This window comes from Rhea pennata, chromosome 2, assembly GCF_028389875.1.
Source record: "Rhea pennata isolate bPtePen1 chromosome 2, bPtePen1.pri, whole genome shotgun sequence".
NCBI classification, from domain to species: domain Eukaryota; kingdom Metazoa; phylum Chordata; class Aves; order Rheiformes; family Rheidae; genus Rhea; species Rhea pennata.
The window spans coordinates 20,783,160-20,795,682 of NC_084664.1; the positions used below are offsets into that span (position 1 = coordinate 20,783,160).

Genomic DNA, 12,523 nt, shown 5'->3' on the forward strand with positions numbered 1-12,523 from the left:
AGAGCTAACCTCACCAAGTTTATCTTCTAGAAAGCTAAAATGGCTCATCTGCCCTGTGTTTTTACCTCATCACAACCTATTCAAAAGTTACTCCAAAGTATTTGATTTTTTTTTCAGCAGTGAAAACAAGTACTCAGCAAGTTTAGGCACACTTACAATAGAATCTGAATTAAACTCTAAATAATTTTAAAAGTCCTTCAAGTCCACACATGCATGCATACATACATACATACACGTGTACACACAAACACACACAGAGTTATCTGGCACTGGCAACCTGGTGATACAAAATACTCAAAGAAATCTGATCCAAAAACCTACAGAAATAAGTAAGAAATTTTAAAAGTTTTTGCATCAAACCTCAAGTAATTTCCTCAAGATTGTGTTTCAGAGAACTGATATGTAGGGAATAGTCACTAGCTACACAGTGAGAGGAGGAACAAAGGGAAGAACAGTGAAAAAGAATAGAAGAGAAAGAGGGCTTTTTTATTCTCCAACATATAGGATATCAAAAGAAAGAAATATTTCTGGATTGTTCCAAAACATTCTAAATTCTTAGAAGCCAACTAATCAAACAGCAAAAGAAAATATTACAGCAATTAGATAATTTTAAAGGACTGGCTTTAAAAAAGCCTAAATACACATGCTATTTCTGGCAAAGGGGAGAAACACACATTTAGAAAGTAATCACTTATAAAAACATAATACATTTTTAGCCAGTATTTCTATAATTGTGATTAAAACATTGTTTTAATGAAATATAATTAGTTAGTGCAATTTACATATGGAACTTAACAAATACTTACCAGTTTACTAAAATGGTATTTACAGTAGCCACAGTATTGGACGTTATCTGCCCCATTGCCTTCTTCTTCACAAAGAAGTCCTGCAAACTGGGCACTAAAACAAACCAAATAACATTTGAGAAAATCAATTTTATATCAACTCATACTAGAACAGCACAGCTGCTTATGTACACATACTTGCATCTGCATTTAACAGACGAGATTTGCAAAAACACAAGCGACTTAAAGGGATGCAAGCACCTAAATAACTTTTGTAGCCAAGTAAAACAAATATTTGGTTCATTTTTAGACTATGAAAAGGGCACCAGGCCTACAAGCCACTTACACATAAGTATAGCTTAAACATCTGCTTTTACTACGCAGCTACTCCCACAAATAAATTAAGCAATTTATTACACTTCTTGGTTCAAACTCAAGTCAGAAATTATCTACGGAAACAACAGCTTTTAACAAAATCATCCTGTGAATAAGATGAAATTGTTCTACAATTGTATGCATCCTTCCAATTCTGCCAAGAAAGATACTTTTTTTTTTTTCCTAAACAAAACTTTGAGTTTTTACATGTCAGGCAAAACCATATTTTATTGGTTTAACACAGACTGTGGCAGGATAATTCCATTTAGAAAGAATAAGACTTGCAGGTTTCCTTGTCTGGACTAATACTACCCTATTTTATCCCTCTTTTAAAGTCAAATTAGCTTTTCACTATTTGTAAAAGCTTGATTTATTTTTTTATTTAAATCTTGGACAAATTTCTTTACTGAATTTGGACACTGAAAACCAAAATTTTCAGTTTCATTTTGTATATCATTTTCATTATTGTAATAATACAATGTTACAGTCAAAAAGATGCAAGGAAATATTTAAGTGAAAGAACAACATACACGTCAGCTTATTTTCACTTTTTAAAATCACCTCCCTTTAATTTATGCACTATGTTCTCGGGCAATCCATAAATACTTTCTCCTAAATACACGTACACCTACAGCAGGTGCCAAATAAATAAATAAATAAAACCCAACAACATGATTTCTTCAGGCATAGATTTAACATCTTAAGATTGGCATAAAAAACAAAACCAACAGGATAGACTAAAGGTCATTCTTCCCAGACTAGTTTTGTTAACTCAGAATGATACAGCTCAAGCTTGATCTCTATTTTTTCTAGCTTTCACATATTCCCTCCGTTTTACAAATTTTACAGAAGCCTCTCAATATCCTTAAAAATAGTACTTTCCTTAAAACATGGTACTTTCTGGTTGGGTATCATTTTACAACACACAGCTGTTCACAGTGAATCAAAAAATTCTAACAAATGACAGGATTAGGAATGATACAAATATTTTCATTTTGAATATATTTTCATGTTCTTTATGACATTCACTAAAAGCAGGGTTTGATGAAGAAGAACAAGAGATGAAAAGGACTTTTTCCTCTTCAAATACTTAGATGCACCCATTTTTTTACAATCGTAAGTAGTCTATAAGTTCTCAGGAGCAAATCCATTTTCACCATAAAACCGAATCTGACATTGATCATTTCCAATGAAAAATTAGATGCTTATGAAAAAATAAAATTTCAGCACCCTGCCAGATATCTGAGTATTTAGTAAAATAAAAATGCACAGAAGCCCTGACTGCAAATGAAGCCACGTAGAGTTGCGAAGAAAGCATCTAGACTGCAAGATCAAATCCTTTAAGACTTGCACAAGACATTCAAAATATCATTTGATTACCCTGAAGAAAATACATTTAAGTAGATAAGCAAATGTGATTTCCTTGACTGAGTTGGCACACAGACAAATGAATAAGTACATTGAGGCACTCATAAAACACATGGATAAAACCAGAGCTTATGAACCTAGACAGCTGTAAAAAACTGCTCTCTTGCAAAAAGACTTCACTTGAATCTAAAAGAACACACAGTCCCCAGGAACTCTGGGGATGGGATTTCTTTTGCCAGGTTCTACCTGTTAGACATGCAGTTTAATCTAATTATCCAGTCTCTTTGTCCATAAAGTGAGACAGGCAAGTCTGAATGCAAGTAAACCCAAGTATTATAAAGTGTTATGAATCAGATGGTAGACATGGCCTGTTTCTTCTTCAGTAGTTGTAGATGAAAACTAAGTTAAGAATTTAGGTTATAAGGTACTGTTTAGATAAACCTCGTGAGGCAAATCACCCCTCCTGGTACAGATTCATAAACATTTTGGGGATAACTTTATTGCATTTTTACGTACATCTCAGTAACTGATTTGTTCCCCAGTCTGATTTACTTTCTACTGATCTTACTTTTAGCAAACGTCAAATCAGCAGGTAAACAAACAAGTGTTTCTTATTTCTGTATTTATATAAAATATCATGTAAAAAAAAGAACATAGGAAAAAGTACTAAACCTTATATGGGCCCATCAGCTAGCTTTCAATTCATAACTCTAATACTGCCGAGCTGAGAGCATATTCACAGGACCACAAAGCAGCTAATACAACATAAGAGAGTACTCTCAGATAGCTTTTGCAGCTCACAACAATGTCTATGCTACTATGGTCACACTGTCAGTAAAATCCATCATGCTGAATATTCTACACAAGCTACAAAACGGAGTCACTTTACTACAGATGCCTCAGAAATATCACGTGCAGCTGTTCCTTTTTGAAAATGATTACAGGGATGTTAAATGATAATATATACTTACCACGTTACATGAAAAGCTTGTCGACATCCATGTTTATTACATGTCATGCAAGCACCAGTGGCTGCTTTACTTTCTCTGCCTTGTTCATCACAAATATAGCATGTCTATTAAAGAGAAAATACTTAACATGATAAAAAGCATACAAATAAGTTCCATGATACTAACAGATTTTCTAGCAAAAGATCTGTTGGATTTGGCAGCTAAGGTTATGTAAGAAATCTGTAAAAAAAAAAAAATCACATTTCTTTGTAAAAGGAGATAACCTAATAGAACATTTAGATAGGATCTGCACAATACTTTATCAACCCTAATGCAGTACAAAAATTATTAATTTATTTCAATTCCATATCACTATTCAGTTAGTCAAAATGGTCAAACACCTAAAGGCAAATAACATGAGACTTCAGGATTTTCCCTGCCTTCAAATTTGTGTTTATGTCCTTTTAGGTCACAATCATTTTCACGTATTCATTTAATATTACCAGTCTTAAATAGGTTGCATTCAGAAACATCAAATTAGATTGAGCACTTAAATGCACAAGACACCTTACAGCATACATGCGCATACCTCTACACAAACTACATCTAAAAAACTGCTAACTTAAAATTTTATTTGTATTTTTGCTGAAAATAGTTTTCAGAGGTCTCACTGATGCTTCAATACTTATATGATGTACCAGTGTTTAACTTCAATATGATGTGGACAGCCCCACAAACATCATCTTAGAAATAGGCCTAGCAAGAATCTTTTCCTGAATTGCCCTGATAATCTTTTCACAGCATTTCTCTCAATTTCTTTCTTTTACTGCGATACTGTAGCAACTTATAAGACTTTGGAAAGTGTTTTCAATTAACATGGAAAAAATTAGATTTAAAAAATCCCAAATCTTTTCATTATTCAATATTTTTATTTACAAATCATAAACAAGGAGGAAAGCTGTATGGAAACAAAATTGTTGTAATAGACATTGTTACAATAACTTGTCAACACCTTGGTGAAAAATATCAGGTAAACCTACATCTCTTTCCATTTTATACTGTTCTAACTGCTGAAATGCCAGTCATAGAGATTCTATCATACCGTATTTATAATACTAGTTGCAATGTATGGCACAAGCAAAACGGAATACTTTAATAATTGATTCTTAATGAAAATATCCTCCTTCATAGATGCAGTCAATTGTCTGTTTTTAAATAAAACGGAATCTTATTAAAGTGAAAACTGTCAACAGTACATTACTACCTGTATGGAAAACCCATTAGAAGCTCTTAGGTGGGAAGGCAAAGAGAAGAAATTTTTATTAGTTTCTGTTTTTCAAAATTGTCTACATTTACTCTATAGCAGACATGCTGCTATTGTATGGCAACCTCTTCCAGTAATGTAAAGAGAGTAAGTGGAATGATTAATAAATAAATAGAACATTGAGCATGTGTGGTAGAAAACAGTTTAAGAGCTTTATTATTATTATTAAACTTCACCTTTCTTTAATATAGTAGAAGACTTACGACATTCATACATTTGCAAGTTCATGCAACTGCTAGACTCCTCAAAACCCTACGGCATTGCAAAGTGTAATCTGGCTCTGCATCACCCATGTGCAGCAGCACTGTTTTTCAGACTTCCTAAGGGAAGAGACCACTAAACTTCTCCCAAACTCAGTGGAAAATACAGCATTAGATAAAGCTTCAGACTCAGCCAGAAAACTATACTCAAAGAACACGACACGTGTAAGTTTCTTTAACTGCACAATACACAGTTTGCAAGGCTGCTTTTACTTGTCTGTTAATATTTTTCCTTCAAAGATTCAAAATTCAAACCATTTCCACAGAAACAAAGACAGAGGGGAAGACAAGGCAAGGAAAAGCCCTGCAAAGCAAAAGGTAATTTGAAAAACAGCTTATTTAGAAGTTACAGTAGCAGTTAACTTAGGAGTCCAAATGCATTTACTTTTTTAATCAGCTCTGAAGAGGTTCCAAAAAGCAGTAATTATGTACAATTATCATTAAATTTCAAAAGAACCTGAAAGAGACAACTAACACTCAAATAAAATAAATTGAGAGTATCTACACGTAACATCCACTTAACAGGAGAACAACTACTAGTTCAATTCTTTTTTTGAGAAGAGCTTTCCTGTTAGCTAACTAATTAATCAAGTCATTCAGGGGATTCATTCTATGATATGGGGGGTTTCACCTCAGAGGCAGGTAAATTTGAAGAAGCCAGTAGCTAAATGTCTGTGTATCAACAAGCCTTATACTTTGGTGTAGCTACATTTTTCTTGCATTCAAGACTACTGTGTTTTATAATTTTGCATTTATTTGCACTGTTCAATGAATGAACATATTCACACAAAATTCTATGTAAATTAAACATGATTTCCTGGAAAATCAAAAAGAGGTCTGTCATGATATTTTAAAGACTATAGTATATAATCTTCTTCATGGTAATTTTCATTGACTTACATTTTTCCTGTTTTCATATGTTATCCTTCTAACAGCAACCAGAAAAATACACAGAATTACATAGGACTTCACAGGAAATAAAACCTCTTTCAGAATCATTCCATTCCAACCGAAGTTGTGCCAATTTGACAGACAGACTGAAATAAACTGGCATTAAGCATCTTAAAATGTAATTGGTTGCCTTTTAAATTCTTAATTATATACTTACGTTTATTCAAAATGTACAATAATTGTTTTAAAGGACTTTTTGCAACATCAACCTTTCAAAAAAGTTTTTCATTTCTTCCTGAACAATATGCATTATAAATTCATAAAGTCAGAGTTAAGTGCTTCTGCATAGTTTCATATTTTTTAAGTGTTAATATATTATTAGAATAAACACAGCATACAGTGAACAGGGAAAAATGATAAAGTTATTGCAGGCTGTCTAAAACTGGAATTAGTAGTTGTATTGCTTTTTGGGGATGTTCAGAAAAAAAGGTAATGCAAAACACTTCATGAACATATAGGGATAGTTGGCCTTTTTGTTAATTCATAGACTATTCCTGAAGCAATTAAAATAACTTAGAATGAATAACTTATTAGAACAGTTGACTCACTTCATTTCATTTCCTTCCTAGAGTTTTAGTCTTTTCAGCATTCAGATATACCAAATAAGCTTAGTCTTTCTTTCTATGCACATTCCTGCTTATGGCTGGTAACACTTTTGAGACATGCTGCAGAAACTACACAAGGAACTTTATATGCAAGCTCAAAGCCAGCCTACTTAGAAACAAACGGTAGTTTAGCCACAGCAGTACAAAACACAGCACTGGCTAAAATCAAAAGAGCTGGAAAAGTCCTCTGCCAGCCACTCACTCCTGAATTCTGTGCTGCTCTAACCAGACCCCTGTTGAGTACGAAGTTCAATTGGTTTTAGCAAGGTTGCTCTAGCAACTGCACTATAGACTTTTCTTTGATTCCCCCAAAATCCACATCTGGTATCTCCCTGAATCAAAATGACCAACTGAAGACAGCAAAACCTGAGCACACTTTAAAAATTCAGAAAAATAATAACATAATAATAATAATAATAATTTCCAAGGTTTGGGCCCAGCCTGTAATTTCTGAGATGTGTCTCGTTATATCTTAAAATATACTGCATCAACCAATATGCAAGTAGCTTTAAGTTGATTGTTAACATAGAAAATAGGCCCAAAACAGTAAGTGGGAAAAGCTGAAAATGAAAAGCTAGTAGGAAGACTATATGAGGAACTTTATACAAGGTCTATGCTATACATGTGTCATATATTTGTAAGAACAACTGTTCAAGCAAGAAGCGACTTTACTTGTAATGAAAAGTATTAAGTTGGTAGACCAACTTTGGACTTTGCAAACAAGTAATACTAAAAGATAGGGGTAAATTTTCAAATTTACAAGGTATTACTCATGTCATATGAGTTGACATCAGTTGAAATAGTCCCAGATAAGACAAAATCTAGAATTTTATAAAACATTTTAGAAGTACATTAGAGAACAACTACAAATAAAAAAACCTACTGCTTAGGAAAAAGTAGAAAACAAACATGTTGTGGGCCCAAAGCTAAGGACAAAGGATAAAATAAATTCATCTTTCACAGTACAAGCACGGAAATGTTATTAGCTCTGCCCTTGATCTCATTATTGATTGTTTTTGATGAAGGAAACCAGTAATGAGAAACTGATACAAATACTCAGGCAGTACCCGATAAGACAGCATGAGAAGAACCTAGATTTAAATCATGGCTTTTCTGACTCATTGGTAAGAATGGCAAAAACATACCCAACAGCAAGTAAGAAAACGTGAAAGAGACAAGGAAAAGTCCAAAACCATGGCAGTGGGGGCCCACATAAAAAGATAGGAAAACAAGTAGAGAAGCATAACGTGGATATTTCTGAGGAGAAAAAAAAATCATTCAAAATACCAACTCAGAAAAAGAAGTAAGAACAGGAGGAGACAAAGACAACTTAAACAAGACTGGTTTCTCTGTGAGAAAAACATCAGAGGTGATGCACGTCTTTTTTTTGTTGTTGTTGTTTTTTAATATAACCTATTCCCTCTTTTGTTCCAAAGCCCATAAACCACCATAAAATAAAGGAGTATCAAGGTAAAAACAAAAATACAAGAACAATATGTGTAGTAACACTGACCAGAAATTCAGATAGTTTGCTACCTACAGAAGGAAAACTAAAAAAAGATAAGGTAGTTAAGAAGGTAGTTAAATCTAGTGAGGAAGAGAAAGAAACAATTAGGAAAGTATAACCATCAATACAGAACATTAAAATTACTTTTTTATTATTTTTTGTTGTTGTTAGCCTTGCCACACTTCATAAAACATGCCATCTCACTGACACTTATTTAAGAGCGATTCTTCTATAAGCAAATAATCCTATTAAAGTGAATACTACATTCAAAGGCAGAAATTTGCAAGATTTTGCCTTAATATATTAGCATAGCTTTTTTTTCCTAAAAAAAGAAAAGAGAGAAAGCAAGAGAGAGAGAAAGCGAGCGAGCAAAAGAGAAAGTGAGTGAGAAAGACAGAGAGGAAGCAAGAGAGAGAAAAGTTTTTATGAATATCATATACATATTAAAGCCGTAGGACCTAGTAGCAATTAACAGTACTATTTCACTTATGCTGTAATAATATTTTTACCCATGAGAAATATTTCACATTCTTTTCAAAATATACCCATATTCAAAGATCATGATATATTTTAATTAACAAGACAGTTCCTACTCTATTAAAAAAATAGTAAGGCATTACAAATAACTTTAAAGATGAATTGAATTTTGACTTAATTCTTGAATTTATCATAAAGATACAAAAGAAAACAGAGCATTACAGTAGGCATGTATGTATTTTATGTAAAATGAATTCTAGAAAGTGTAGTTTTACATTATTAATGCTCACAAATTTTAAAATAAATAAATTATAGACAAACACACATAATTATACCTTATTATAACGATCATGAGGAACAGACTGCAACACGATAGGTTCCATTGTAGAAACATTTGCAAACTGCACCTCGGGAATGTACAGAGCACAAACCACATGAGCCCAACCTACAAAAAGTTATAATTGTATTTAATTTTGATGCCTTCTTGAAGCTCAAAGGACATTTCAATTACAGTACAAAGAACCTTTTAGAACTTTTTTTCCATGGACTATTTTAACTGTTTAAACTAATACAGACAAAAATTACATAAAACATTAATTTTATATTATATAAAGTTAAGATGAGTTGTAACATTTTTAAGTTTATTCTGTGGAGAATTCATGCAAATTACACTTCATTTAATGCCAATGGTAATGCTTTATACAAACAAATAACAACACACAAATAGAAAAACGGACTGTTTCTTTGAATTTCTTAGATTTATATAGTCAACACCTACAAATTACGCAAGTTCCTGCAAAAGGGAAATACCGTATGAACTAACTAGTATTCATGAAAGCATTATCATCATGTAAGACTTCAAGGTACAATTTCTTTGTAGAGAAGTCATCCTCATTTGACTAGGTTCCTGTATTCTTTCTATAGCCAGCAGTCCTCCCCTTACCACCAAAGAAAGCTCTATCAAATTTCTTATATTTTGCTTGCTAAAAGTGTTACCAGTTTATTTTTTCATATCCACATCAACAGTCCCATTCTCAGTCATTAACTTGGGATCATCAACAAACGCTTAGTTATTTACCATCACATCTACAAAATCAAGAAGTTCCTGTTTGTCTGAGTTCTCTATGAGGGGGGGAAACACCAACTCAGAAAGAAATCTACTAATTTCACAGCTTCTCTGAATCTTCAGATGCTAAGAGTCGCTGGTTTGTTCCACTGGAGGACAGTTTATGGCATGGGTAAAAACTGTCCACACTCTACCTTAGGCTAAATTCAGCAGAAACTGTGACAGAGCTAACAAAACAGAATAATGCACTGACACTAGTAATTCTATTATACGAGTAATATCACATAGTACAGAGTGATAGCTGCCTAAAGCAAACGTTATGTGGCTAATCATTTGAGTTCTGTACTTCCCCCAATAGGAATACTATTCTGACTCTGTGGTGTACAATTTTTTTGTTTTTTCTCCTTACCCAGATTGTATTAATTATGTGTCTAGTAAGGATATAAAATGAGAGTCCTAAATAGGTTGGATAATACAATAGATTATATTAGATAAACCAAGGAGATTACCTTTATGCCAATACATCCTGTAACGTAAGGATTTACAGCCCTACCAGAGACCTTTTGGGGTTATATTTTCATCTTGAGTTTTCTGCTTTTGTTGTAACTACTCTACTGAATCTAACAGTCCTCAACCTTCACACAACTGCACTTTGACTCTTCAGCTGAGCTCAGCATAAAGTCTTACTTACTTACAGTAGTATTGTTCAGATTGTGGAACAGTATTCAGTATCTGGAATTGTGTTAATCAAGGCTTGCTTTTCTTTTGTTTCTCTGTAAAAATGCTTTTTACCTTTTCTTAAAACATGAACATTTTCTAGTTGCTTCCAAACAATAGATTTTTTTTTCTGTTTACTAAATTGATATTTCTAATTTACATGGAAAATGAAAAGTACACACACACACAACTTACATTCACGTACCTGGTAACCCATACCGTACCATTTTAGTATTTTGTCCTCAATTAAACAGAGCACCTGTACTGCTTCATTATTTAATTCACAAAATAGTTTGTAGAAATTTTTCACATACAAAAATGTACCAGACAGCAATAAAAGAGTAGGAAATAAAGTGTAAGCTTCCAACTTGAGCTGCTTTTAGAAGTGGTTCCAATAGACCATTTTAAAATCACCATTAACAGACACAGTGAAAAAGCCTATAAAAAACTCAGTCTTTTTTCTTCTCTACTTACATTATCTTCAGGGAATAAGTGTTTATAAGAACTTTTCTAATACTTGCAGACTGCCTTAAGCTAGACTCATACCACATAAATGTTAACATGGTGTTAATGGTGAATATTTATCTTGAAGTCTCCTCTCCAGAAAAAATTTGAAATAGAAATGCATCTAAAAAGGCCGTTAAGCCAGTAGAAAAGCAGCAATTCAAAATACTGAAAGACCATTCTTCAGTTAGTTATTCACAAATCAATGACAAAAGCTTTTACCACCTACAGAACTAAATTTGCTCTCCAGTCACACTTATTTGCAACTAAACATTATTATAGAAATACACAAAATATAGGTAAAGAATTTTCACTACAAGAAATCAGTTTCAAAAGTAGCTCTAATACCTGAACTTTTACATCACTATGAAAAGAAAAAAATACATATATCCAGTAATTTAAAGATTAATACATTTTGATTTCTAAAACATATAGTATATATCCAGCTGTGGACAATAATACACTTTAATATTCCCTACAATAAAAGCAGCATCTGTATCATGAAGCAATGAAATACTATAGTTCTAATGCACTTTCTGAACAAGAGATCCACAAGCACTCAGGGAACTGTGGGCAAAGGACCTTTTCCACTGGTTTCCAGCATCTTCCTTAGGTCTCAGATAATCTGGACTTGATGAAAAATCCCAACCTGTCCAATAAATATGCATACCACAGAGGAGGCTGCAGCACTCTCATCTTCCTCTACCCCCCTCAAAAGCCTACATCATAAAAGAAGCCTATTCTAGCACAACCTCCACCAGGACTCAAGAGAACCTATACGCGTGACTGCTTAAATGTTATTTCATCCAAAATGTCACCAGTGAAAAGCAACATCCAGCTCACCTGTACTTCCACTCAGTGCTGGAGGAGGAAAGTTGGCTACGGGACAGGACAAATGCACAGGAACAAAGGAAGCGTGAGAGATGCAGCAGCTCTCTCTGAAGAAAGCTTAAAGAAGAAATGTTCCACATTAAGTGTGGTTAAACACTGGCACAGGTTGCTTACAGAGGCTGTGGAATCTCCATCTACAGAGAACATCTGTAGACTCTTCCACAAAACTGTTATCAAAGCTTGAGGAAAGTCAAGAATATTCAACTTCACCATAAGGACAAAATAGTAGAAGAAGAAAACAGAAAAGGAAGCAGACAGTAAGAACTATCATCTTTTTCCTAAACATCCAAAGACTATTCATTCTTGCTACAAAAAAGGAAAGCATGGAAGCAAAGACATGTACAGCCAAACCAGGACAGCACAATAACTCTCCTCTGTCTCACTGAAGGAAGAGTGAGCTGCTAGCACACAAGAAGCCTTCACTTCTCATGTTTTTTGTGATTGAGAGGGATCTTGATTATATAATACAGTGATACAATGCCTCCATCATCCTCTCAGAGGACAGAGGAAACATCCCAGGATTTTGCTACATGCTCTATATCCTGCATATATCTTTTGCAATTAGCTATATAATATGCATATATAAATATTCACAAATAACATCAAAAGCAGAAATCAGAAACCCGATGCTATCTTCCCCAGGAAGACTTATCCAGGCTACAAGATAAGGATGGTTCATGCTTATCACCACAGACAGTCTACCTCTAGCTATCTTGCATTCTTTACTATATTAGCCTAGGTTC

General features: G+C 33.6%; 1 protein-coding gene across 4 annotated transcripts in view; it reads right to left on the minus strand.

Annotated features, from left to right (window-relative positions):
* MLLT10 (MLLT10 histone lysine methyltransferase DOT1L cofactor) overlaps positions 1-12,523 on the minus strand; it is a 130,836-nt gene that overhangs the window by 85,477 nt on the left and 32,836 nt on the right. For all 4 annotated transcript variants that reach the window (XM_062569034.1, XM_062569038.1, XM_062569035.1 and 1 more), the window contains 3 exons: positions 8,938-9,047; positions 3,500-3,603; positions 807-900 (listed from right to left, as the gene is read on the minus strand). In XM_062569034.1, coding sequence (XP_062425018.1) covers positions 807-900; positions 3,500-3,603; positions 8,938-9,047 — 308 coding nt within the window. The remainder of the gene's footprint in view (positions 1-806; positions 901-3,499; positions 3,604-8,937; positions 9,048-12,523) is intronic.